Source organism: Grus americana, chromosome 22 (assembly GCF_028858705.1).
Source record: "Grus americana isolate bGruAme1 chromosome 22, bGruAme1.mat, whole genome shotgun sequence".
In the NCBI taxonomy this organism is placed as follows: Eukaryota; Metazoa; Chordata; class Aves; order Gruiformes; family Gruidae; genus Grus; species Grus americana.
In genome coordinates, this window is record NC_072873.1 from 8,149,403 (window position 1) to 8,177,084 (window position 27,682).

Genomic DNA, 27,682 nt, shown 5'->3' on the forward strand with positions numbered 1-27,682 from the left:
ATATATTTGGAGAAAAATATATTTCAACTTGCATTTTTTTGTGGTACGTCATTAAAGAGAAGGTAAAAAAACCAAAAACATGCACTTGCCAGCTTGTGTGGTTTGCCTCTGGAGGTCCTTTAAGTCCTGCTGAACAACATCTGGGAGCGGTGGTTCATCATCCAGCTACTTACGCACAGCGACAGTCACATGAATGCAAAACGATGATGGTAAAATGTATCAAATATAGGAGATTTTACAGCTGAATGCTAAGATTTTTATACAGAGTGCCATCTCCCAGCGTGCACACTACAGGAGATTACTGGATTAGAACAGGCTTTAGACTTCACGTTCTCCCCCACCAATGTACGAGCGGGCTGTCACTGAATCCCCTTTCGATGGTTTGGACAGACTGAGATCCACATTTGCTCATATAAAAACATCTTCTCCCCTCCATGAATAATTCTGCGGGCATTTCTGCAACATCTCCCATACATTAATGACGCTTTTAAGCACACGATTTTCCACAGCACTGGCCTCAAATATACCTGTCTGAAGGGAAAAAAAATAAACAAATCTTTCTATATTCCTACAGCAATCCCCAATTTATGCACAAAACAATTACATTTCCCTTCTTGCAGAGTGCTGCCTGAAACATCGCGTGGCTCGTGCACAAATGACGCCTGGCTCCGTTTCACTGCACCACGCTGGAGACCACGTGCTTCTGCTGGTGCCATCTCATAGGGAACGGGATAGCGGCAGCGATGCCTTCAGAGCCACGCACCACCAGCGATGTGTGCTAACCATCCGGACAACCGAGCAGTCTGCCCTCATGGAGTGTTTTCAGCTTAACGGCTTTACGAGTGGAAGCTATCGCTATGTCTGCCCATCATCCCCAGCCTTTCTCCACCGCAGTCCATCCCCCAAACCCCACCCCAACACTTTCATTTGGTTTGGTTAACAACTCATGAGACAGTTTCATTTCTGGAAGGTTCAGGGAAAAGCAGCAACAGGGTAAGGAAGGGGCTGAAGAATTTGGCCCTTACTCGTTCAAGCAATAGAGCTCTCGCTATAAAGCTACTCTTGCCCAGGCAGTGTGGAAGGGGTGCTAGGAGTCATTCTCTTCTGCCACCTGCAGGAAACACCTTGGATGGAGATCTCAGAATAGGTTGGAATGGGTGGGATGTCATACCCAACAGCGTGTTCTGGTTTTCCAGGACGTGTGATACACCTAACTCACGCACACATACATCTTTGGGGCTTCATCAGCACTGCAAGGTCCAGAAAACTCTAGAAAGGGCTGGACCAGAGGTCTTCTTAACCAACTCCTTTAAAACTACCTGAGGTCAAGTTATCCAGGCTGGGCTGTATTCAATCCATCCACGCTTAGGTACAAACTGAGCATCCCTCTGGCCAGCAGCAGCCTGGAAATAGCTTTGTTATCTTCGTGCCATACATCAGCACTATATATATACACACATATACACACACACACGTCTGACTAGCACCAAAGACACAGACGGCTCCCAGATCATCACAAGTAGTTGTGCTTTTTATTGAATCCATTGAATGTGCAATTAAACCAGATATTTATTCATCAATATAGTTCTGGACAAAGACACAATACGGTTTACATCATTTACTCTGAAATATAAGTTAATGTGTGCTGCTGTCACTAGGACTAGCGGAGGAAAGAAAGGAACAAAAATTCACAAGATCGTACACAAAATGAGAGGGAATAACAACCACTGGGACTCGCGATGTCATCACAATACAACAGCACTGCCAAAGGAAAAGAAACCAGAGTGGAGTGACTAAAATACTCCAACTGCCGTAAGTGTGCACTAAGGACTACAGTACCTTCACCTCTGGGCCTGAAAGGACGTGAAGCACCCTCCTTCCCTGGGAACACCACTTTCGGTACAAGCTGCTAGCCCTTAGCAGCATCTCTGGTCAAGTTTAGGAAGCTACACTGACTAAGATCTCATAAATGGCTTTGATTTCATGCCCCACCAAATTGAGGTATGTTCCACGAACCTTATTAAACGTGTGGAGCCAAAGAACCAGAGGGGAGTAGCCTCATGCAGTCATCGTCAACAGCATCTCATTGACGCGAGATGACTATTGGGGAAGGATCACATAGCAAAGTTTGATACATTCCTTTATTTCAGTGCAAAAACATGGCAATACACATCCGGTGCATCTGCAGAGCTTGGCTTCCTCTCTATCTCTAAGGAGGAATTTCAACCTTTGGTAACAGGGCAGAAAAATAGGAGATAACGAGGCTGGCTAATACCAAAGCTGCCATCCACGTTGCACTCATGAAGAGCTTTCAGGCTGGAATCAGCATTTCAAACTGTTGTTGAATTAACAAACAAGCTTTGATGCCTTAAATACTGGATTTGGAAGTTTCCTCTATTCTGATTAACATACTTCCCTGCCTTCTTCCAGTCCCTAATGCCACTAGCCAGTCTCTCTCATCGGGCCACAAAATACCCGGGTGTGAAAGCAAGCAGGTATCAGCATCTAGGCAATTCTGGAGCTGAATTATTGTGGGCACTGTCTTTAGGTTATGAGCCTGGCTTAATGTTCAATGAGGCATAGGATGACATAAGAAAGCGTTCATCAGATCAGGATAACGCAGAGTAGTACTTTAATATGTCTTCACCACAGACTGTCAGGTTTTATTAGAAATGAGGATTTCTTTCCTATCGTAGCAACTGGATGCTGGACACAAGTGAGCATTAGCTTCAAAACTTACAGGACATTTCCCCCATGCTAAAATCAAATGAGAACGCAGCCTCGCCTGCACAGAGACAGAAGCACAGTGTTCTAGAAGACACTTCCACATGACATCAGTATATTAAAGACGAAGAATAAAGATACTGTATTGCACTAAACATGCAGATTCCACATTGGGTTCTTGGAAACAGGGGAGCATTTCACTTTGTCCAGTGTGTTGAACACAGAAGAGTAAAGATCCCAGTGTATATTCTCCAGGTTGGTCACTTTTCCAGCTGTTGATCTTGCACTTGGTCCACGTTCAGTCTAGGGAACGAACTCTTGCAAAAGAAGCCAAATCCATCAAGAAAGCATGCACATGTATCACAGCATCAAGCACACACTGAAACCCACTCACATGTAGCCAGGATAGATACTGTTGTGAGTTTCCCCAGCACAGGCACTGCCCTACATGTATTAGAAAGTCATTTTCTAGGAGATGCCACTGCCAAGACTGAGCTCAACTATTCCCTGTGATACCTACAGGGGAAAGAGTAGGACATCCTTCTCTCAGACAGGAGAAACACAAGAAATCACAGTTCCAGATTTTAGATAAACAGCTGGATTTTAACTCTAGCCGAATCTCTTCCAATTTACTTTACTTAAAGAAAGCTAAATCGTGGTCCGATATCTCATTTAAATTTTAAAGTCACAGGTAAACTAAGAAAAGAAGAGAATTCAGGCATGCAGGTTCTCAAAAAGTCTTCCGGACCTCCCCCTCCCAAAATAACTGGCAAATAGCCAAACAAAGGAGAACTGATCTGATATACAGTTCCGTAAATAAAGGAGGGGCCAACCATGAGATCAGATATACTACACTGCAGTTTCCCCTCAAAGACATGCCTGTTTCTGAGCAGAGAAGAGAATTTTAAACAATGCTTTAAAATAAAAGTACTTACGTTCCTTCTTCTCTCAGAAGAGCCAAGAATTTTTTCACCCGATACTCAGGATCCATCTAAACACCAAACAAAAAGAGATCTCCATTAACGTGAAGCAATCTTCCAAATAGCACAACAGGAAAATGAGGCCACAAAGACGGCTGGAGGTGTGTGTGTTTGCCTGTGCATTGACCTGGCCAGAGATCAGCCTGCTGGTCCCAAAGTTCTGCAGCTAAATAGTGCAGACACAGCACCGCACAAGAGAAAAAGCTCATCAGCACAAGCTTAGCGTGCTCACACAGCTAGGAGGTGAGCCAGACTGGAAACATACACAAGCATTTCTATCAGGTACTTCTGTTTTCACGGCAATCTACACACTAGCTTCATCCCACACTGCCAGTTCCAGCCTGGCTCTGCACAAGCCAGCCCCACTCTGTGTCTGCTTCTGTCTGCCCCTTCCCAGAGCTGGAGCAGCAAATCGGACAGCCAGGAACAGGAGGGACTGAAGATGTCCTCGATTTTCCTCTGTCATTCCTTACCCCTTACGGGTCCAGCAGCACAGCACCAGAGGAGAGGAGCTGCGTGTGGTGGGTCAGCACCTAAGGGAAAGCTGAATCGCAGCGCAAGGCTTCCAGAACTTGCAGTACAGACTTGTGTTGTGGCTCATCAACCAGGAACATCCCCTAAAGATCTGCCCTGCTTCTCCCCCAACGCAGAGACAGAGACAACAGGGAAGTGGGAGGAAGGGCTACTACGGAGACAGACTCAAGCTGCCATCAGAAGACACAACATATAACTGCATCAGTCCTTCATGCTGATCCTCTCTAATGTGAAAAACTCTAGGCAAATCGCCATCGCTACACCAAGATACAGCAAGTTAGGACTATAAACAGTTGGAAATTGGAGACCATTTGTTCTCAGAGCATCTTTGTGTTGTATTGCAACAGTTCATTTGGCCTAGAAACTCCAGCTTCTGTTTGTTCTGTAACCTTCATCAACACCTCGTATCTTTAATGCACTGCCGAAAATACAGTGGGTTCTTCCTGAAAACATTCAGTAAATGGTACGAGGAAGTTGACTGGTTGTAATGTTCCCAGCTCTGTCACCCACTTCGTAACAAACAGGCAAGCACTCTACTAAAACATAAAACTGAGACTTATCCTTGGAGGGGGGAAGCAAAGTTTCAGCATGTGCCCTGGCCTCCCACCAAAGAGGTTCTTGAACTCCTCTACCACGTTTTATGTTCCTAAAGGAAAATTGCCACCAATTCCAGATGTGAAGAAGCCATCTATTTAAAACCATGACCACTGCAACTGAGGGCACCACGGATGTATTCAAAAACAACTTGGAAGAAAAGAAATCCTAAAACACCACCAGTGTTACCAGTGATGCAGGCAGGGAAGAAACAGCCGATGAGAATTTCCTTTTCGTGCTAAGAAAAGCCTGAAACTGTGCAACTTCCTATCACTTTGAAATGTGTCAGCAAGGCAAATACCTCAATACCAACTGCTGAACTATTTTTAGATCAGAAAAATAAATTCACTGAAACAAGGCGATTTAAAGGAATTTACTGAGGATCACTGAGCTATTAAGGTGGGTTTTTAACGTGCAAAGGCACACTGGCAACATTCAGGATCCCAGAAGAAACGAAAGGCTATCCCATGCCCTAAAGCAGCATTTGAAACGTTACACGCAGGTACTAAGTGAGGGACTGTTGTGCCACATAACTGGAGACCAGAAGGATGGTGTCTCCAGTATCCCTCTAGCCTAAATCATCTCCACAACCTCTCCCAGTCGATGCCTGGCTACAAAGCATGTCTGTCACTATTTCAGTTGTCCCGTTTCTAGGTGTAGATGTGGCACTTGGGGACGTGGTGTAGTGGTGGACTTGGCAGGACCAGGTTTACAGTTGGACTCAATGATCTTAAAGGTCTTTTCCAACCTAAATGATTCTATGATTCTATCAGAAAGGCTGAAGACAACTGGGACAGGAGTACATGCACATGGGCCACACACCCTGAACACGAATTACTTGAAGTCCCCTTTCTCTGGGGGAATCCACAGGTGTAACCCACACCACAGCACTAGGGATCTGACGCTCTCCTGGCAAAGGGTCTCAGATCTTCCCCATCCAAAGGACTCTGGTCTGACCATATGGCTGATCCTTCCTAAGGAGAAAGTTGGACTAGATGACATCTTGATGTTCTGACCTCATTTATCCTACAGTCCTATGACAACTCAACCACCTCTCTTCCTATATTTCTGGAGGTTTCCAGAATGGCAAGTACTTGATAAAGGCATGACCACAACCTCAGGTGGCTGCACAAAGTGTCATTTACTGGTAAGTACAGACTAAATAACTAGGACAGCGCAACGGACTGAAAACTGGTTAAACTGCTGGGCTCAAAAAGTTGCCATCAGTGGCATGAAGTCCAGCTGGAGGCCAGTCACCAGTGGTATACGCCAGGCATCCATGTGGGAGCCAGCATTGCCCAACCTCTTCACTAACAAGCAGGATTTAGGGACAGAGCGCACCCTCAGCATGTTTGCAGATGACATAATTGGGAGGTGTGTTTCACGCACTTGATGATGGTGCTGTCATTCAGAGAGACCTCAGCTGGACCAAGTGTGTTGGGTTTTGTGTGGCAAGGTTTTGGTAGCAGGGGGGCTACAGGGGTGGCTTCTGTGAGAAGCTGCTAGAAGCTCCCCCTGTGTCTGACAGAGCCAATGCCAGCCGGCTCTAAGACGGACCCGCAGCTGGCCAAGGCCAAGCCAATCAGCGCCTCTGTGATAACATATTTAAGAAGTATAAAAACACTTAGAGAGAGTTTTTGCAGCCGGAGAGAGGAGTGAGAAGATGTAAGAAACTCTGCAGACACCAAGGTCAGTGCAGATGGAGGGGGAGGAGGTGCTCCAGGCGCCGGAGCAGAGATCCCCCTGCAGCCCAAGGTGAAGGCCATGGTGAGGCAGGCTGTCCCCCTGCAGCCCATGGAGGAAGGATGAGGGGGTGTAGAGATTCCACCTGCAGCCCGTGGAGGACCCCACGCCGGAGCAGGTGGAGGCACCTGAAGGAGGCTGCGGCCCGTGGGAAGCCCATGCTGGAGCAAGTTCCTGGCCGGACCGGTGGACCCGTGAAGAGGGGAGCCCACGCCAGGGCAGGTTTGCTGGCAGGACTTGTGACCCCGTGGGGGACCCCACGCTGGAGCAGTTTGCTCCTGAAGGTCTGCACCCCGTGAGAGGGACTCCATGCTGGAGCCAGGGAACGATGAGAGGAGTCCTCCCCCTGAGGATGAAGAAGCGGCAGAAACACCGCGTGCTGAACTGACCGTAACCCCCACTCCCTGTCCCCCTGTGCCGCTGAGGGGGGAAGGTTGAAGCCGGGAGTGAAGTTGAGCCCGGGAAGATGGGAGGGGTGGGGGAGGTGTTTTAAGAGTTGATTTTATTTCTCATTCCTCTACTCTGTTTTGCCTAGTAATAAATCAGATGAATTCCCTCTCTAAGTTCGGTCTGTTTTGCTCGTGACGATAATTAGTGAGTGATCTCTCCCTGTCCTTATCTCGACCCACAAGCATTTCGTTATGCCTTTTCTCCCCTGTTTAGTGAATGAGGGGAGTGAGAGAGCGGCTCTGGTGGGCACCTGGCCCCCAGCCAGGGTCAACCCACCACACCAAGATACAGACCGACACAAATCTCATGCAGTTCAACAAAGGGAAATGCAAAGTCTTCCACCTGGGCAGGAGTAACCCCATGCACCAGTACAGGCTGGGGGACGATCAGCTGGAAAGTGGCTTTTCAGAAAAGGACCTGAGGGTCCTGGAGGACAAGTTGAACGTGAACCAGCAATGGGCCCTTGCAACAAAGATGGCCAACAGCACCCTGGGCTTTGTTAGGAGGAATGTTGCTACCAGATGGAGGGAGATGATTGTTCCCCTCTTCTCAGTGACACCACACCTGGAGGACAGCGTCCAGTTCGGGGCTCCACAGTACAAGAGAGACAGTGACATACCAGAAGAGTGTCCAGCAAAGCGTCACAAGGATCATTTGAGCATCTGTCATACAAAGAGAGGCTACAAGAGGTAAGATTGTTTAGTCTGGAGCAGAGAAGACTTGGGACTGGGGCGGGGGGGGGAAGGGTGACTCTTACCGATGTGTATAAATACCTGGTGGGAGGGAGTAAAGAAGGAGAGACACACACTCTTCTGAGTGTGCCCATGGACGGACTGGCCACAGGCACAAACTGAAATTAGTTCCATGTAAACTGAACAGAAAACTCTTCATTGCAAGGGTGATCACACACTATTAGGAGGAGGTTGTGGAATCTCCATCCTTGGAGGCACTCAAGACCCAACTGGACATGGCCTTGAGCAACCTCTTCTAGTTGGTCATGGTTGGTCAGAGCAGGGGGTTGGACTAGACAAAGATGAAAAAAAAAAAAGAAGTACTAAGGGTGCAATTAGCAGAGTGTATCTGTTTAGTACCTTCCTGCTCTCCATGACATTCATCCAAAGAGATGGTGGTCATGAACAGTTTACCCTAGAGAACCAGATACCACCTGCACAGTGAGCTAGATGAAGTGCTTACTGCAAATCCTGGACAAAATAGTGGCTGAAACCTCAAGTTACATGGACAACCAAAGCAAGCCTGGGGACCAGAGCTGCCAAGGCCAAGCTTAAGCAAAAAGAATTACCAGTGTACACTCTCTCACCAAGCTTCAGAGAGCCCATAAAAGAAAAGGATTTGAGGAAAAGGACAAGATACATTTGATCTTTGACCACGAGTAGAAAAGTGCATCTGAGAGGTATCCCTGGCCGTCTCAGGTAAGACGCACAACATTTTTGTAGATACTGGTAGTAAAAATGTCTACTTCTGAAAGGACTTCTTCAGAGGAGTTACTCAAGTGGCAGCCCATCAAGTCCTCAGATTTGATTCTCATCTGTGGCCCAGACTCACAGACAGATTCTCCATGAGAAAGCTAGAAGAGTTGGGCAAATGAACTACCAAGAAGTGGATCTTGCTGGCAACAGTCCAAACCCCAAACTTCATCCATTCCTGTCGGAGCTGGACAGGCCTGGTTCCCATCAAATGTTGATGTTGAAGAGGGTGGTGAGATGTCTGTTATCATCTATACAAGTGCTTTCTGAAGATCTGAATCAGACTAGAAGATATCCTGAGGTCCTTTCCAACAAGAATGATTCTGTGGTTCTAAAATCTTAAGTGTTCTGCAAAATCAGGCAAACTGGTGAAAGGCGGCTTGATGGTTAGCGGAACAGCAACTCACTACTTAAGTAGTCGCACTCCGTACGCAATCACTGCTGAGGGCCAAAGGCAAAATCCATACAAGCACAGCAGATGTTTCTGCTGCCAGGCATGCCAATACCAACAGTCTATTGCATAAAACAGTGGGGGAAGAGTCAAGACACTTTTTGCAGAAGCATCAAAACAAGGCAATTTACTCATAAAGAGAAAATGTTTTACATCTCAGATTGACCCAAGGAACCAAGAACACTGAGGTGGAGCAAGGCATGACTCCTGACAGAAAGCCCAAAGCTGACAAAGAGAATGTCACACAGAACAGTCTAAGGGCCTGGCTTATTCCAAGATTACTCATCTCTCTAACTGACACAGGGATCCAGAATATTATCTACCTGCAAAGAAGATGAAGTCTTAGGAAACCATGGAAAAGTCATCACCATCAGGAAATAACAACAAAGGACCAATCAGATTGTTCTGTTAAAAAACCCAACATGATCTGACATGGATCAAATCAAATCTTTTCATTCAACTGTACTAATGCTACCAGCTGAAATTCAAACTTGCCAGTGTTCTGTTTTCCAAATCAAAGATGCTGCCTCCCCACCCCTTTTCACTCAGCCATAAGAAAGTGGCCATAGTGAGACACTTTCCATAATCTGTACTGACACAGTTTCTACAGACTCTTTGGGAGGAACAGCATCTATGTGTAGACTCAATATCTCATCCAAAAGACTAAAGCAGGAAGCTGAAAGGCAGCAAAGAGGCAAACTTGATCAAACAGCTTATTAAAAAATGCAGACACAAATCCAGAAGGTTGATCTGCCCTGGAAGGAGAAGATGGTGTCAATAGGGCGCAAAGAGGAAGCAGGTTCAGGACTCTTGAACCCTAGTGCCCTGCAAAAGAGAAAAAGCTGCTATCAAATGGCATGAGAGATCTTCTAGAAGAACAGCGTGGAGACTGACTCTGTGACATACATCAGGTGGCAAGAAAATGGCTGTTCCTTTCTAGGTAATGCAGTGTCCCCAGGGCACGCCTGGGAGTCTTGAGAAAAAAGGAAACTGAAGAGACTTCATTAATCTTCAGTCCAGGGAAGAGGAGATACTCCACCAAGATGTGCACACCCTTGGGTAGCACAGCACCCCTGTAAACCTGTTTTAAAATCCCAACCCTTAGTATGTCCAGATACAGTGTTTAGTTTAAAATAATATAGGCGTTATTATCTGATGACCTTTCAAAATAAGTTCCCATGTATGTTAAGATATCACAGAGAAGCAGCTTAGATTAACTTAAGTTTTATTTCTGCTAAGCAGAAGTTACCAAATCAGGAAATACTGGAGGTGTGAAAAGGGACTTTCTGGAAAGCTGCCTGGTTCATTCAGGTTCCTGCTCTAAGGAGGAGAGACCTCGGGTTTTGGAGAGTTGCCAGCAAGGCTCAAGAGCAACAAGACAGGGAAAACAAGCCGAAGGAACCAGTCCCCTAGCCATGGAAAGAGAAGGTTCACGTATCTAGCGGCACCCCAGGGTGTAAAGCTAGCGTGGCACCCGATAGTACTGCAAGGTGGTCCGTGTACTGCAGCCAAGGATACTTCAAAACTAAACTTTCCTGGATCCTGGCAGATCATGGGTGTATCCATTCATCAAAGACTTCTTTTGAACAAGAACATAACATCATTCCAGGACACGTAGTGTATACAAGATGACCAAAGTATGTGACACTAAATATGAGCAGTTCGACATTAAAGCAGGCCAGGAATAGCAATAAACACAGTTCAAGAGAAATTAAGCTGCCAAAAAGTGTGGGTTTAGAAGGCTCGTAAACAAGGTAACAAAGCAACCCAAGATACCAGAGCAATGCAGTGGTTCACTGTACTCCAAGAAAGGATTTTGATATCGAGAGACTGGTTCCACAAGACTTAGTCCGAAACAAACTGAAAGTCATTTGGACAGCTTAACAATACATACATACAGCATACATTGGGTTTACTAGTCTAGTGAAACAAAAAACACAGATTCAGTGACTGCAGAGAGAAAAACTAGGGGCAAAGAATTCATTCACCATGGGATCTCATCAGCTGAATTTTGAAAAATTTCATCCATCACTTGGAATTTTTAAGGGATTTCAGATTCAAATCTCTTTCTAGAAAGCTGTGGTCCAGCTCAGTGAAGAAAAAAAAAAAAAGGAACTAGTCTTGGACTTCTCATTTGGTGCATTTCTGCTTTCCTGTAAAAGCTAGCCAAATGAGATACTATTGTGGTCTTTCAATGCATTCAGACGTGAGTGTTCTCCTATTTAGTGACAGCCTGTATTGCTTTCCTGTATTTATGGCAATTCAGCAAATGGAGTCATGTAAGCACCTCAGACCTTTTGGAACAGAACTTCATCATATTTAGCTTCCATATGCTATTACCTATGCTCTGACACAATTGCCTAAATTGAGTGTAACAGCATAAGTCACCTTGCTACCAACCATCCATGTACAGTAGCGTCCTGGTTTCAGGTAAAACCACGACAAGTAGCAAAGGTGGATTATCAATCATCTGTATTGGCAGTAGCAGCCCTTCATGTTACACTTCTTCAGTTTGTCAGGGATGACACAGCGTCACAGTTCTGCCTGTCTTCTCCCAGCCCGACTGGTCAGGGACTCACCTACATAATGGTGATCTGGTTGAAAAAAAATAAAAAATGCACAAGACCAGTTTACCTGTCTGCACAATCTAGGCAGCATGAAAACTCCCCATCTACAGCATCATAGGTGTGCGGCCACGGGGTGATGCCGTGAACAAGTCTGGGGTAAGCATTTCCACCCATGCTCCTGATTCAGAATGGCCCATAATTTACATAACCTTCACCTTCAGTTTTGAAAAGAACCAGCACTTAAGGTCAAAGCAGCAAAAGAAAACGTCCTGCATCAGAGGGAGGAATCCATTGTCAAGGCTAAGTGAAACAGACTGCAACAGAGCCAGGCAGTCCCCGAAGGCCTGCACCCCTTAACTACATTTAATACATGTGAGCAATGACTTACTGACTTGCCTGTAGGTATGGAATTAAAAGCCAAGGAAGAAGAGGAAAAAGTAATCTAGATAAATGACTTTATTCCCTGAGGTGACATCCAGTCAGAGCATATCCTTAGTGCTGTGCAAGTTTTAACAGAATTGTGAATAGTGAACAGAGGGATACATGACTTATATGCTGCTAAACTACATGCCTCTTAGCTTATGCTCAGCCTCTCCTAGGAAGATCTAAGGACAGTTCACTCAGCTGCACTAAATCCATTTGATGTGAAAAGAGAGTGTGTGCGAGGGGGGGAGGACTCAGAAGGGCGCTGAAATGTCAGCCGCGAGGATTAGGGCTGCACGCTACACCCTCTCATTTTTAGCATGCATATACTGTCGAGCACAAGCTTGATGGCTGGCTCGCAGGCATAGATGATGGGTGCGGGGGAGGGTTAAGAGCTACATATTTCTACCCTCTGCAATTATTTTCTTTAAAGTGCTGAAAGTGGAAAATAAAGAGAAGAGCAGCTGAACAGCCTGACAGATTTATCTTCTTCAGGGAAAGAGCACATACACCTGCACAGGCACCTTTTTCTTTAAAAAAAAAAAATCCCGAGTGATTGCTATCTGCAATCTTAACATGCTGGGTGTAGAGAAGAAATTTCATGAAAGGTAAAGTTAATCCAATCCCTCCAGTTGCCAGATGCTCTTCTCTGAAGTGCGGCTCTAAACAGCCTATAGACACTGCGGTCTTTAAAGATCTCTCTGCAGACCAAGACCTGGCGATTTCTTTGTTCAGAAAATTTCTTCTCACTGTAGCTCTTTTCTTGATTAAACCAATTCAAAGGCTCCTACCACACAGCTAAAGTAGGAGTGTGCAGAGAAGTGGGAACCTCTATGCCTGCTTTATTTACCCCAGTCCTTCCTGGACCAGAAACGTTCTTACTTGTAATGACATTTCTATCAGCATCAGCAGCTTCTTGATGCCAATCCAGACAGGCTTCCCTTTGACATTCTGTGCAATAGTGCTGCGTTCCTTGTCTTTGAAGTTACCCAGGAGCTGGGGGAAAAAAACAACAAAAATAATCAACAACAGGAGACTGTCAGTAGGAAGAACACTACCCAACTCAGGAAAAAGGGAACGAGAAGCTAGAAAGCATTTTCTAGCTTAGAAGAAAAATTTGTTGAAATATATCCAGACAAGGTAAAACACTTAAGATTTGTTTATTCCATCATGGTTCTTTTCATAACAACTCTAATCAAACAGTTATTCTCTTTTATGATCCATTTTCTCCAGATTAGACTCTAGAAGGAACGCAGTGGCTCAAGCCTCAGTACGCTTTCAAAACTGCTGCAGGAGTGTCTGTGTCTTTCAGGCTTTGGTGATACTATCGTGATAATTTTCCAAGTTTGTACAAAAGATTTGCCTGTTTATTTTAACGGCCTTCAATATTCACTACAATTTCCACTATGGCATACAATAAGAAGCCATTAAGGGCACGAATTTATAAAAAACCTATAATCTCTTCAGCACCAAACACCTTCATTTGATGTTGTTCCAATTAATGAGAGCTTGGCACCCTCCAGGGTGTAAGTGCCCCAATTATATTCATTATCCACTTCCATGCCCTCAGAATCTCTCAATCTGCTCCATAAACTTTTTCCCTGTAATCTCATTTTGTTAATTTATTGTACGATAAAGTATTAGGGAGAAGCCTTAACATTATGCCATAACCTAACAGTTTTAAGTGGGACAGTGTTCCCAAAGGCAGAGCTACTGCAAAATCACCCACTTCCAGCAAATTTTGAGCTTGTTTGTTATCCTTGAACTTTTTCTCACCTCCAAAGCCTCCATCAGCTGCTCCCCTGTTGCAATGTTGGGCACATGAATTGTAGTGCTGAAAGCATTCAGCATTTCCATTTCCTGCAGGACATCTTTGCGACTGGTGGTTCCAATGATCAGGAGCTTGCGACCCTGTCCACACAACGGAATAAGTGTCAAGAAAAGAAAAACAAGAGAGGAAGCAGCCTTGGGAAGCTTCACCTAACTACAAATGAAAAATAGAAAACGACCATGTAAAAATACCACTTAAAATAAAATTAATAGAATGAAATCTGTCAGTAATTGAAGTAGGCAACATCGACCATACAAGACTACAATCAGATTCCAGAAGTCAGAGGTCCAAACAAGGTCACCACCAATAGGGTCCAAAAATTATTACCTTTCCTTCTAAATTCATCATTATAAATAGCTGAATCCTCATTAAATTTAAAAGCATGAGCAAACCCCCACTCCCAAAAGTTGAATTACAGATGATCTCTCAGGGGAACAACCTGTCTTTAGAAATCCTGTGGGTACAGTGAATTCTCTGCCACTGTACAGACAGCTCCAATGGTTTTACAGCTCACGCTTTAAGAGCGGAGGTTGCCCTAAGTTCCTAAGACTTCCCATTGCCAGTATGGTTGTATGAAAGGACAGTACGATGTCTGGCAGCCTCTGAGTTCAAATCGACAGTGCACGCACCAATTACAAGTTGGCCCGAGCAATAACAGGGTTTATAAATAATAGAGCAATGAATGGCAAACATCAACTGCCAATAAAAATCACCTTGTGCTAGTTCCATCTTGCAAATGCCACTTTGATGCTATTTGAGTTTTACCATGCAGCGTTCAGACACTGGTAAGTGTCGGCTGATGGAAGGAGATTGGAAGGAGGGAAGGATGTTGGGATTATCAGCTGCCATCACTCCCTTTTGCAATGCAGAACAGAAGGAGCCCATGGGCTGAGGAGAGGTCTGGCTGGCCAAGAATCCTCCGCATTTGCTGCGCAGAAATTTAGCTGATGCTTAGAGACAAAGAGTAAAGTTCTGTATTTTGACTTTGTGACACAAAAGTCTGTTCATCATCATAAAAAACCCCAAAACCAAACAAAACCCTAAAAACTATCCCCACAGAGCAGTCAGAATTAATTTCACATGTGCTTCGCATTCCTTTGACAAAGGATGAAAACCTATTTAAACTTAATACATCTTTGATGAAGACGACGCATCTTCGCAGCATTCATTTGTCCCCAAGTGCCATGGTATTCACTGACTTCTTGTATCTGAACAGATTACACTCCCACTTTGGGTGCTGGACAATGAGACAGCACCAGAACTGGTAACGAACTCAAGCGCTCACTTCAAGTTTGTTTTTAGCCTAAGTAACGCCTGGCAGGTTGAAACCAGAGCAGGTCCCAGGTCATGAGCGTCATGCAAAGGCACGGTCAGGGAAATGTTTAATTAATCACTGTCTCCATCCTGGGAGGCACCGCGCTCACCAACTCAGCCACCTCTTCAGAGGGGGAAATCCTCAGAAACCTACTGGGCAATTTAGTGGGGGAAGGAAGCCAGTTCCTGAACTGACGACAAAAATGCCAGGTTTAAAGCTGCAGTGGGAGTAGGGAATGGTTTATTACTAGGCAAAACTTGCCTGCTGGTGGCACACAGGATGCAGAAAAAGGTCTGAGTGTCTAAAAACGTCTGTAGGTAGCCTTAAGGAGGGCATGCCATGTCTGCAGAAAGCATAAATACAACTATTCTGCAGGCGGCTGCTGCCACTATGTTCTGCGTGTCCACGGCTTTCCAATTGCACCTTACTTGTTTCCTTTTTGATGGCCATTGTGTAGCAGGGCCAGGAAAATATTTTATCATTTTACAAGTTTGAGTCAAATCTGAGCAGTTCAGTAAGATCTTGCACGCAGACAGAAAAACAATGTACCTGTTGGAGAGTACGTGAATGGCATTTGATCCTTACTCCTGCAAGGAGAGTAAGTTGAGGCATTCTGACAGCCCCATCAGGTGCTCGTTTGCAGCTAAAGCACCTAACAGACCAAGAAGAATAAATGATGCTTGGCTACAGAAAAGCTTATTACCTACATAAAGACAAAAATTTTCAATCTTAATCTTTGGAAGGGACTGGTCAAACAGTTTAAACACAGGCTTGGAAGCTGTGTGAAATGAGTCCCCCAAGAACACTTGAACCATCATCTCCTGGTGACCCACAGAAGTGTGGTACAAACACCTCTGACATTTGCTCTCAAGTTACCAGCCAAGGACAAGGTTAAAAGGTGCCTTCATCTCACGAAGATATACTTGGGACAACAGCACATGTGACAGCAGGACTGATGCTCAACATCTTCAGAATGCAAAGACAGGGATTATCAGCAGATTTGAAGGAGAAATTTTCATCTCAATTCTGACTCACTTTGCTTTCACGGCTGCTCTATATTTCCCCAACACATTGCCCTTGGTGAGTTTTTGTCCGATTCATAAATAATGCTGATATATCTGATTTTATATATGTCATAACTCAGTAAAAAGTACAAGCCCTGTAAGGAGAATTTCTGCTATCTTATTCAAAAACTTGTTACAAGTCCTATGCACGCCGTTAGGCACCTTCAAACAGTTTTCTCGCTATACAGTTACAGTACTAGGGTACAAAGGAAGACAAAGACAGACTCTTGAACAGAACTGAGACCTCCAAAACATGCACCAACCCCCTCTAGCAAGCACAAATCCATGCAATGCCATACCACCGAGACCTATCTTCTTTACAAGCTATAGCGATTCTTTTTAAAAACGGTTTTTAAATTTATTACTGTATGTAACGCTCAAAATCCAGAACAGCGTGGGTAAGGGATTGTGTTAATAACAGTTTCCCATGAACTATGAGCATTTTAGGGGGGAACAAATGCTCAACTGCAGCCAGCAAGGCAGTTATCTGTTCCCAAAATACAGCTAACAGCATGTGTACGGTGCCTGGCACAGCAGGCAAGACATCAATCTAGGGAATAACAACTTGCAGACTAACTGCTTGAAGGATGCTACCTGATGCTACATGATGAAATACACGCTTGATTATAATAAAAATGGAGTGTAGTTTGGGGGTTCATCAGACTGAAAGGACATTAAGCAGCACAGAAATGTAATCAGTGAGGTGAGTTTTACCTCCTCTAACTTCAGGTGTCCACGTATGATCTCATTCTCTGAATTTCCTTCTTAGTTGATGGACCCTAGATGACACGTACGTCTTTCCAGAAAAGCTGCCTACACTCTGGACTCATACAGCAAACTATTTTCTAAACAGCTAGTTCAGCCGTAGAAAACCAAACCGCTGACAGCCACATTTAGTCAGATGAATCCCAAACTTGCTGTAAATCAGGCCAGCGGACAATTACTACACACACAAAAATGACTCAAAATGACTTATTACCATTTAGGAAAGCCACTGGAATCAGTCATTGTGGCAAGTTCTGTGAAAACACCAGCTCGATGCTAAACCTTACTCAAAATGCAAACACTCAGCCATTTTTAGAATGGGAAAAGAGTAAAACAAAAGTCATTATTCTACCGTGTGAATCCAGGGTGCTCTTTAAGACACTGTGCAATCCTAGCCATTTCAAATAATTTAAATTGTATTTGAAATACATGGTTGAGTTGGAGAAATCAGAGGAAAGCAATGGGGATGGTGAGAAATATGGAATAACTTCCCTAAATAGACTGTTGATAAATTGATGGGGGGTAAACAGAGAGGTCTATAAAATCAGAGATGGCATAGAGGATATGAGGAGGAAAACTGCTGTTTCTCCAAATAAAAACTAGGGAGCACTACACGAAGTTATCGAGCATCAGTTTTAAACTGAACGAAAGGATGTTTGCTTTCACCATGCAGTTAGCTGAACTCAAGCAAGCATGGCACTGAGAACGGCAAAAGCTTAACAAGGTTCAAAAGCAACAGGACAAGCGAATGGAGGTCAGATCCATCAGATCTAAAAGCTTTTAGATATCTGTTAGGATCCATGCTCAGGACCCTGAACCACTGAATGGCTGAAAACTCCTCGGAACAGATGGCTACTCTGCAAAACAGGGCTTAAAAGCTTTTAACAGCTCCACCCAAAACATACTGATTTTTTTCCCTGCTCTCTTCAAAAGAAACTATGCGCTTCAACTTGCTACCTTTAAACTTGACCCACTGGAAAACCAGTTACCGTAAAACAAGCATAATCTCTGCTGTATCAATTACTAAAAGAAAATGAAGTGTCAGGAGTCCCTTGTACTTTTCAAGGTTTCAGGCAACTCGTTCAGCAAACAAATGGAAAACCTACAAGTCAGAAATGTTTTGCCCCAGGCATTACCACAAAAGGGTGAAAAGCCACCGAGCCAGATGGATGAGGGCAGCTTTTTCAAACTACTCCGCAGTGACAACACACCACAGGACATCACCGGATTTATTCTTGCTAAAGCGTCCCCATTTTCAGAACTCTTCACACTTTTGATCCTTAATTTCCACGGCAGCCACTGCAAAGGCAACGTGCCATGTGTTCAGCCCACAGAGGATCAAGAATCAAGCTGAACTTCCAAAAAATCAGGCGTAACAAGAGAGTAATGATCAAGTAAGGAAGAACTTGGCTTTTCAGCAGCTTAAGATCGTTTGCTGTCAGACTCATTACCAAGGCACTCTAGGCCTAGCTCTTCCACCAGCAGCCATCAGACACAGGCACGTCACTCAAGTCTGGATTCATCCTGCCCATTTTTTGGCAAAGGAAGTGCCCCAGTTTGGAGCCCAAAATGCCTCTCTACTGACGGGGAGATACCCAGTAGAGAGGTGCACGTCTTCCCCACTGCCTTTTAGAAGTGTGACAAACCCAGATTTCATCTCCGCTACAGGGATTTTATCTGAATAAAGGACGTAATCATGCAGAGAACTATGAAATTCAAAGATCCAAAGAGGAAGTAGTTTTAAACGACTACATTTTATGAGACTGATTCTCCTAACACTTCCTCATGGGCACCGCATTATTGCATTGACTACCGAAGACAAACTAGAACATAAAAGAATTACACAGACTCTGCTACAAGCAAATGGAGCCTCAACATGTCAGCGGAGAATCAAATTACAGAATTTCAGCAAGTCTAACCAGCCCTAGGCAAGGGGAGTTGAGGGGAGCTTGAACCACGCTATAACCAAGTACTGGTGGATACTGAAGCGCCTCTCGGTCACCCACCAGCAGGTCACTCAACTTTGGACCCCTGTATATTTTTATGCGTGTGTTTTGGGGTATCAACAATTCTTTACATGTAATGGGAGAAAAGACAATTCCCCAGGATTACAAGTATAAACGTAACGTCACTGTTGATTGGGGTTGCTTCCAATTCACACCAAGTGACATGGAATCAGGAATGCATCTGGGATTATATCAAACAAGGAGATTATTCCCTGCTTTCCCCCATCAACTTTCATAAATCGGCAAAAGCCTCCAGCGTCCCGGAGAGGAAAGGGGCTGGGGGCCTCTGGGAGCAGTGGAAGGGCATCCACAAGAGTGGTCGAGAGCATCTCGCTAAGCCAGACATTTCATAACACTGCACAAATTGTACGTCCAGCTTAGCGTGGGGATGCTGCAATGGTCTTTCACCCTTTGAGCCAATTGTTAGCTTTTCACAGGAACCAGCAGGGAAGCACATGTGAAACCTCTGTGGGGCTGGTGAGTGTCTCCATGCCTTGTGTGACTCTGCATGTAGATGAAGCAGCTTCGGCTTTCGGAGCTGCTGCTGCTTAGTTCTCAGAGAAGTCCTTTTCTCCCGCTTGGCTCCCTGCTGCGACAGTCCTTTTCAGTCTTTCTATCCCCCCCCCAGTCTCTTCTCCTGCACAACACAGAGAAACTTGATTGAAATAAAGACCCAAGAGAACATGGTTTATTTTCTTCTCTTCAATCCATTTTAGAAAAGCTTTTTAATTGGTTTAAAAAAAGATGCTAAACAAAATGCAATGTTTTTCAGTCTTCTTGAACGAGTAGTAATAGATACCACTATTTAAGCATTGCTGAGTGGAACTAGCAAGCATGAGCTGTGACCGGGAATTTAAAGCAAACTCAGAAATGGTTTTAGTTTCTTTAAAGCCTAACGTGTTTACTCTCAAAACTTCTGCAAAGTACAAACAAGCCAGAATGCCCAGAAAACCAGAAGCTTCAAGTATTTGCCCTTCCCACACCACGTTAAAATAATATAGCCTCAATAGGAAGAGGGGAGTCTGGGAGGCAGCTTTCATAAACCAATTCAACAGAGACATATACCTCAATGCATAATTAATAAGATTTCATCCCAGAAATGCTCCTCTTACACACGTAGCCTACAGTAATTGTAGGAAGCTGCTTGCACATTAAGTATACTCTCTGCAAGTGATGTGACAACACCGTGTGAATACATAATCTGGGCCACAAAGATGGAGGCAGCGAAGCCGCGCTGCTGAAACGCACCCTGCGCTTCCCACCCACTCCTTGCTTGTGGTTTCAACTGCTTCGCTGTTCCCGTTTCTAAGCTTTTCAAATCAACTCTATATTTCTGGCTTCTCTGACTAGTGACACAGTAAAGAGCCTCTCTGATAGCAATGGAGAACAGGTATTGTCTCCCCAGCATCTTGCCGAGGGTTTCTCTCAGCACGGGGAATGCCGGGCATGTCCCAGGACACTCCATTTTTACAAGGAATGAACCTAAACCATGATCCCAATCCCACAGAAATTCGAGTTGGTTTGACCTCATGGAGCAGGTTAGTACCACTGATGCTACTCACGTACATTTAAAGCATGCATCTGTATCTCAAATTACACCAAACCCCCTGAAACCAGCCACTACTTCCCAATAAATTGCTCCCCAAGGGAGCTAGTCATCTCAGAGGGAACTGGGAAGGGCTTTGATTAACCGGCAGTATTATTTCCCTCATGGGTTTCTCACTTGAGTTTAAAAACCCCAAGAGTCTCCATGCCCAAATTCCATCTTTTTCACAGTAAACATTCACAGCAGAAAAGGCCTGTTCCTCCAGGACTCTACCTCCTATACACTGTTGGGGTTTTTTTAAGGAGAAATGTCCCCACATGCCATGGTTATCAGAGGGAACTCACAAGAAACACACGCTAGAAAGAAGCCCATCATCAGAACTGCCAGGCTAGGTCAGCCCGAAGGGTCCGTCTAACTCAACGTCCTAATTTTCACAGTAGCCAATAGTGGACACTTAGGAAAAAAGGGGGAAAAAAACCCAACCGAAACCACATCATCAATCAAACAGTGACATTTCCTCAGAAAACTCTCTCTCTACCCTCCAACAATTTATGGCTTAAGTCACCATAATATTGGCTGTCAACCCAAAGTCTCCCAGCCTCAAGGGCATTTCAAACATTGCAAAGTACAAATCTCTAGCAACATGCATAAACTTGGCAAATGTCTGCGAGCTTCAAGCCCTGCATCCTGCGTTCAGGGAGACTTGGGTGCCAACAAAAGTGCATCTAAGCAGCAAAATACATTCAGAGGACGCAATGATAAAACAGATAATTTAATATTTTAAGTTCCCTTGACAACCGAAGCAAATCAGGTTCTGTTTTCTCCTACTGATTTATGGGAACAAACATTTCCTGGTACTGTGGAAACACCCAGCAATAGGTCAATGATTACATGAGATTGTGATGATCAAAAATGGTTGTGCTGTTGTACACAGGCAGTCTTTCTGTTCCAACTTATGTTGTAATAGAATCCAAGTTTTATGTTAGCAACTTCACGTGGCATAGAAAGCTCTCTGGGAAAAATCTTTGTTCTCCCAGGTTGACAGTCACAAGGGGAACTTCAGGGCCTGTGGCATCACAATTTAGTTCAAAGTTCTATATTTGAAAGGTCTTTTCACCAAACTCTCTAATGAAAACAATACTCACGCATACGTTACTGTTTCCAGGATATTAAAAATGACAAAAAAAATTTGAGTTCATCCAGGCTGTGCTTCTCTGCTTTTTCTTGACACCAACTTTCAAGGTTTTCCTGTTAGTATGTTATTTATTCATGCAGATACTTTCACACACACAGCAGAATTCCAGTGAATGACATGAAAATGGCAAACAAAAAAGAAGAGTCCCTGCCTTTTTGTCTCATTCAGTGCAAGCTTTGGAAACATTATCACTTGTGATGTTCTTAAACCTCATCAAGTCAGAAAGTGCAAATAGACAGGATAAGCATGAGACTTAAGATCTTAAGCTTTCCTCACCCATTGTAATTAACATCTGATAATTTCAAGTGAAGAACAAATTAAAACCCTGACATCCAAAATCATACATTACCTAGAACTTGATTTCTAAATAAGGAGGGAGCACGTGGTTGTGCCAGGGATCGATTTGGCCTAAACAGTTCCTTGGTTAAATCAGAAAGCAGACAGCTCGCACCTTGAGGTTTTACATGGTGAAGGTTAAACCTGTTCCCTTAATCGGTATTTCTAGGGCTAACTGCAGAAGATTCAGCCTTAAGTAATTAGGTAATTAAAGTTGAATCCTTTGTGGTTATCCTAGAAATGTCTAACTGAATGAACAGCAGCAGGCTAGGATTAACTTGACTGAATCAGAGACAATGGCACTAATACCACTGGCAGCACAGCAGCTATCAGCAAGACACAAAGCTCTCCACTGTCAAAATTATTACAGGAACAGGGCATCTCGCCCCTCGATTACTGTCTTACCTGAGGGGGGGCCTTCTTTAGCAGTACAAGAAGGGCTTGCAAAACCAGATTAGAGAACCGTGGTCCAATTGGGACATAATCTGAAATGAAAAATGCGTTTTAAAGCCCACAAAGCAGATGCACATTTAAGCCACTTCACTGTATCAAAAATAGTTCAAGGCTCCCAAAGTAAACAGTTCCAGGTAATTTCCACTTTGCACAATATTGCGAATATTGAAATATTTCTGCAGAGCAGACAACACAGCTCTCTCATCGTCCAAACTCACCTAGAAGTCTCTCAATGTCGTCCACGACAACACAGCTGAGTTGGGACTTGTATGCATCATCAAAGATCTAAAAAACAGCAAAATGACTCATTGTTAATCAGCAGCAAAACTACAACAGTCACGATAGGACCTGTTGACGTGTTTTTAACTAAACGCAGTGGTATTTAGAGGAATAAACAGAGAATGGAAAAGACACTAGACTCTACCTGCATTTAATAAACCACCGCCATCTCAACAAATTCAGACCTCAGTTTTGTTCATTTACCCCATACACTTTGCAAAAAAGCCATCTGCCCTGTGTTTAACTGTAAGCAACAGGCAAAATAAAGCACCATTCCTCTGTGGTTTGGAGCTAGGGCAATATTGATAATACACCACCACACACACAAATCCCCCACAATTCTAATGCAATTATGAAGCTTTTCCATCCAGGCTGGATATCGGTTACGTCTCCTAACAGCATACTGTAAGGAGAACAGACCTACTCAGGTATGGACCGAGCTTCCACATCACCCTTTACAGAGCAGCAAACCAGTGTCCTGCAAACCTCAGGGTTTAAGCAAGGAGTAGTACTAAGAACATCAGTGTACTACAGGCCTACCTCCAGCACACGCCGATTTAAGGTCCAAAAGGTTCCTTTTTTGAATCTAAATTACAAACTGGGCTTCCAGCTACAAGCACATTGCTTCTCTCAGAAGCTACACAATCCTGCAACAAACTGATCTTAGAGTAACATTTCACTTATGTGCTTCATTCAGTATCATTCAGCTAGAAAGGTAAGTGCTGCCCTGCTTCAATAAATGAAATCTCCTTCCTTTCACCTGGCTACTTGAAATGATTTAAGTTGTTCCAGTTGTTTGCATCCCCCTGCTCCCCAAGTTGTTAAAACTCTTGATTAACTAAACATTACTGCCTCAAAACTGTTCCTAGTTTAATTCTGGCAGGATCTATTCTTTCCAAGTACAACTCTAAGCCCTTCCTGCCTTTGTCTCTGCAGGTGGAGCTCCAGACTCTCCCATCGCAGATCTGGTCTTTTGTTCCGCTGTTAGTCATGATTACACATCAGACCCAAATGGGCCAGAGCCTTGACATTTTCCCTGAGTCCCTTCATGTCAGTGCCACAAAAACATTCATTCAACTTTATCAAGATATGCACAGGAATTTAGGACCTACAAAGAGCAGAAAACACAATCACAAGGGTAATTCACTTTTCCATCCACTAGAGAACATTGAATTGGACTGTAGTCAAGCAGTAGAGCAGGATGCATAAGTACCTTCTTCATAGCTTGGCACTTGGCCGTTTCAGAAAATCCGATCATCTTATCAGGAGAACAGATCTTGATAAAGGGAAAGTTGGATTCTTCTGCTATTTTTGCTGCTAAAGCAGTCTTCCCACTGTGGGGGGGACCTGAAACAAAGGACAATCATAATGAAAAAACAAGGGAGAAAACAGCTCTGGTAAGGTGAGCACAGCTGATATTTTAAGCATGTTTATCATCCCATTCAGAGGTATCTGCATTTTGAAATGACATTTTCTTCTACTTGCAGAAGGAACACGCTGACTCCTAGTGCAATCCTATCCTCCAGATGAAGGAAAGTAATGCAACAATTTGAGTGCCATGAAACCAACACAAAAGAGGCTGTTACACATTTTGTAGGACTGGCCACTGCACCAAAATCACCATGTGTTTGTGTTTTGGATAAACTTCTTGAACTATGTTTATGCCCCTTCCAAATATGATTTCTGCAGGTACCGTGGCAAACAAGTTAACAGCATGAATGCCAGGTAAATATTGACAATTTGTTATTTGCCTGAATTCACACCAGAATAATTCAGAGACCAAAGACACATCTTAATCTATACACCCAAATCAAATCAATTTGGAGTGCAAGAAGGCATTGCATACAAGCAATATGTTGGCCACAAGCACACAGAATTATTCAGCGGATCTGTTCAAGGCTAATTTCAAAGCTACAGACCACTAAGCAATAGTGGCAATCCATATTTTTTGACTTCAGGAGAAGAAAGAGGGAAGCGCTAAATAACAAATTCTGCTCCCCTATCTGTAATGTAGATATTGGAACTAGTTTCCTAGACTCCTCACAGTCAGTAACAGTCTAGATAGAGGGCGATCCACCTCTTTCTAACAGCAGGCACCTAAATGTGCCCAGATGAACTGTTGTTTGAACTCAGCTAATTACGCTGATGAGCTCTCCAGCGACTTCAAAGAGAATTTAGACAATTAAATCAGCTAGAGATGTTCGTGCTGTAAAACATCCACACATAGGTTAATAACTGGGTACATTCACTTCTCTGTTGTTCCAAGAATGGGGTTTCTCTCATGCTGAGAAGCCAGTTTTAATATCTAAAGCGATTTCACCCAAGTAAACTGAGAGAGACCAATTCCATTTTTCCTCTCATGTGTTTCTCTTACGTACAGTTGCAGCATATAACAGATGACCACTCGGGCAACCGATATGAATAGTTTACAAAAGTCACTTGGGGTTTTGTTTTGGTTTTTTTTCTTAAATTTACCTTCTAGAAGAACGCTAACCAAAGGAGTGCGGTCACTGTTCTTAGTTTGTTGAACAAGCAGCTCCCCATCATCCAATACTCTTGTTACTGGATCACCCCACTTAATAATACCATTCATGATGTAGCTTGCATAGTCTTCCTGGTTAGTTCCAAACGCCTGTAGTAAGAGAGGGAATATTTATTTTACTGAGAAATTTTGCATCACATCAGAAACACATGAAACAATTAAACATCACCAAAGTGACCAGGACCAAGACTCTGGAAGATGTTTAAATGAGACAGTCAGAACTGGAAGAGCCACTGGTGACACACAACATTTCAGTTCAAAGGACCAGGCACACGTAGAAACATCTTTTCGTATACCCAAAAAACAAATTCTAATTAGCGCAAGTTGCCAATGGGTTCTGAATCCACGCTATTTAAAGACAATTCTCAAAAATGAGGCTTGAACCTCCTACTACAGTCCACATTAAAGCTGTCATCCATTAACTGAAGCAGCCTAAAAGGGGAGTGTATATATGACAAGGAGAAGAAATTCCAGGTTGCTCTCTATTTGTTCTATTCCTTTTTATAATTCTTGCAGGCAACAAATGGTACGAACCAGAGCCTTAGCACTGCAGGCAGCAAGAGGCTCCTCACTTTCATTCCTATAACACAGGACACAATAACCCATGGCGCACCACTGCATGTCTGATCCCAGAAAGACGTTCCTACCTCACGTCATTAACTGCTCTGGGTGACTCTGACAGGAGTTATATAGTGCCTACTTACTGGTTTGATATCATTCTCCAAAGATGCAAAGAAGTCTCCTCTTGTCACACGCAAGCTCTCTGCCTTCTCCATATCCACTTCCACCTTGTTGCTGGCCTAATAACGGCAATAAAAGACACTGAAGTACAGCAGTTCCGCACACAACCCCTTATCAACTTCCATCCACAGATTCAACCCCGTAGTTGGTTTGCACCAATGAGAAAAATGCTTCTTAACAAGACATTTGCTGGACATATGCTGGATGTCACTGGAGCAATCATCACCTTCAGAGCCACATCCATATGCCTGCCCCACGAAGCCATTAAGTAACAGTTGTGGAAAGCTGAAGTGAAGAGTACGGCCATGACCCCACATTTCAGAGAAGCCACCTCAGCTAAGAGCAGGATGGAAGCTCTGCACCATCCTTGCCACTGCTGTGCTACCTTGACTCCATAAACCAAGAGCCAGCGAGGCTCGGACTGGTGCCCAGTGTGGGACTGATCTCACCTAAGTTTAAATTTCTAAAAGTTATCAGAGTTACGTAGATTCCCCTTAGAGTAGGGATCTACTCTTTCCATTTAGGGGCTGTAGAAAAAAATTCTTCGCTGTGCTTTCTGGGTGCTTAATGGGGAGGGGATGAAGCCTCCTTTATTGTGTGACTTTTTTCAGAAAGACAAAGTTTGGTTTAGCCCAACTCTGAATCGACCCACTCCATCTTTGGAAACTGAGCCAAAAATAAGAACTATTCACACAGCTCTATTTCAGGAGGTTTTAGTTTCCTATTCAATCCACACACTTTCCTCTCCATACAAAAAAGTCTTCAAGGAGATTGATAAATATTAGATTTCTTTCTGCTTTATCTTTATTTGCTTCAGTTCAACCAAATCCACAAATCTTCCCAAGGTAGCCCTATCGGCATTACCTGGAAGAAATAAACTGCAGCTAGCTCAGCTCATATTGCACTCCTTTCTAAATGAAGAGCATCACCTTTTTCCCTTCTGCCATTCCCAAATCATCCAGCAACATTTCAAAGCTAATGACTGGAAGCAAAGACACAGTAGAGACAGTACTACTGCGATCTTCTCTTGTGAATCATTTCTCGGCCACAACTTGAGGTACCACTAGGAGGTAGCCCAAAGCTGCTCACGCTGGGGCCAGGAAAGAACAACTCAAGAGTAGCCTTTAAAGGCAGCTGTAGGTGTGTTACTGGGTACAGCTGCAGCTCCGCAACACTGAGTGGCTCCGTTTACGAGGATTATTTGTAGATCTGCAAGTATATTGATTGCCTTGGGCAGCAATCAGGAATTAAATGGATTTGAAGCAACTTTTCCACTCAACGGCATACAAACACTGGCTATTACCATGCTAATCCCAGGGGTGCAGCCTGCTGAGGATCCTGAGTGGAGTTAGAGATATCAGAAAAAGGATTAGTCACAAGAGGGGGCAGAAGTTGATCTGTGAAAAGCAATCCATCTAACTGCTAAGTGGTAAGGCAGAAACCTATTTTTAAATAGCATAGAGATGAGGCAAAATATCTTCATTCTTTTCCACCAAAGTGCAGCTTTGAAAGGCTTTTGATAATTTCTGAATTTCCCGATTATACTGTAACAAATTTCTTTAGATTCCAAAACAAGCATAATTTCAATGAAAGTTATTCAAGTCTTACAACACCACCTGCTTCTACCCGACAGTACAATGGTCCTACGTGATCTGATAG

The 27,682-nt window shown here is 43.9% G+C and overlaps 1 protein-coding gene across 3 annotated transcripts in view; it reads right to left on the reverse strand.

Annotated features, from left to right (window-relative positions):
- Nucleotides 1–1,510: 1,510 nt before the first annotated feature.
- Nucleotides 1,511–27,682, reverse strand: part of NSF (N-ethylmaleimide sensitive factor, vesicle fusing ATPase) — an 83,138-nt gene continuing 56,966 nt past the window's right edge. For 2 of the 3 annotated variants that reach the window (XM_054801701.1, XM_054801703.1), the window contains exons 13-21: nucleotides 25,987–26,082; nucleotides 25,216–25,372; nucleotides 23,954–24,087; nucleotides 22,680–22,746; nucleotides 22,414–22,493; nucleotides 13,727–13,861; nucleotides 12,833–12,946; nucleotides 3,660–3,715; nucleotides 1,511–3,041 (exon numbers count right to left, since the gene is read on the reverse strand). In XM_054801701.1, the coding sequence (XP_054657676.1) occupies nucleotides 3,023–3,041; nucleotides 3,660–3,715; nucleotides 12,833–12,946; nucleotides 13,727–13,861; nucleotides 22,414–22,493; nucleotides 22,680–22,746; nucleotides 23,954–24,087; nucleotides 25,216–25,372; nucleotides 25,987–26,082 (858 nt within the window). In that variant the 3' untranslated portion in view covers nucleotides 1,511–3,022. Of the gene's footprint in view, nucleotides 3,241–3,659; nucleotides 3,716–12,832; nucleotides 12,947–13,726; nucleotides 13,862–22,413; nucleotides 22,494–22,679; nucleotides 22,747–23,953; nucleotides 24,088–25,215; nucleotides 25,373–25,986; nucleotides 26,083–27,682 lie in introns of all 3 variants that reach the window. The other variant, XM_054801702.1, reaches the window with a different exon arrangement.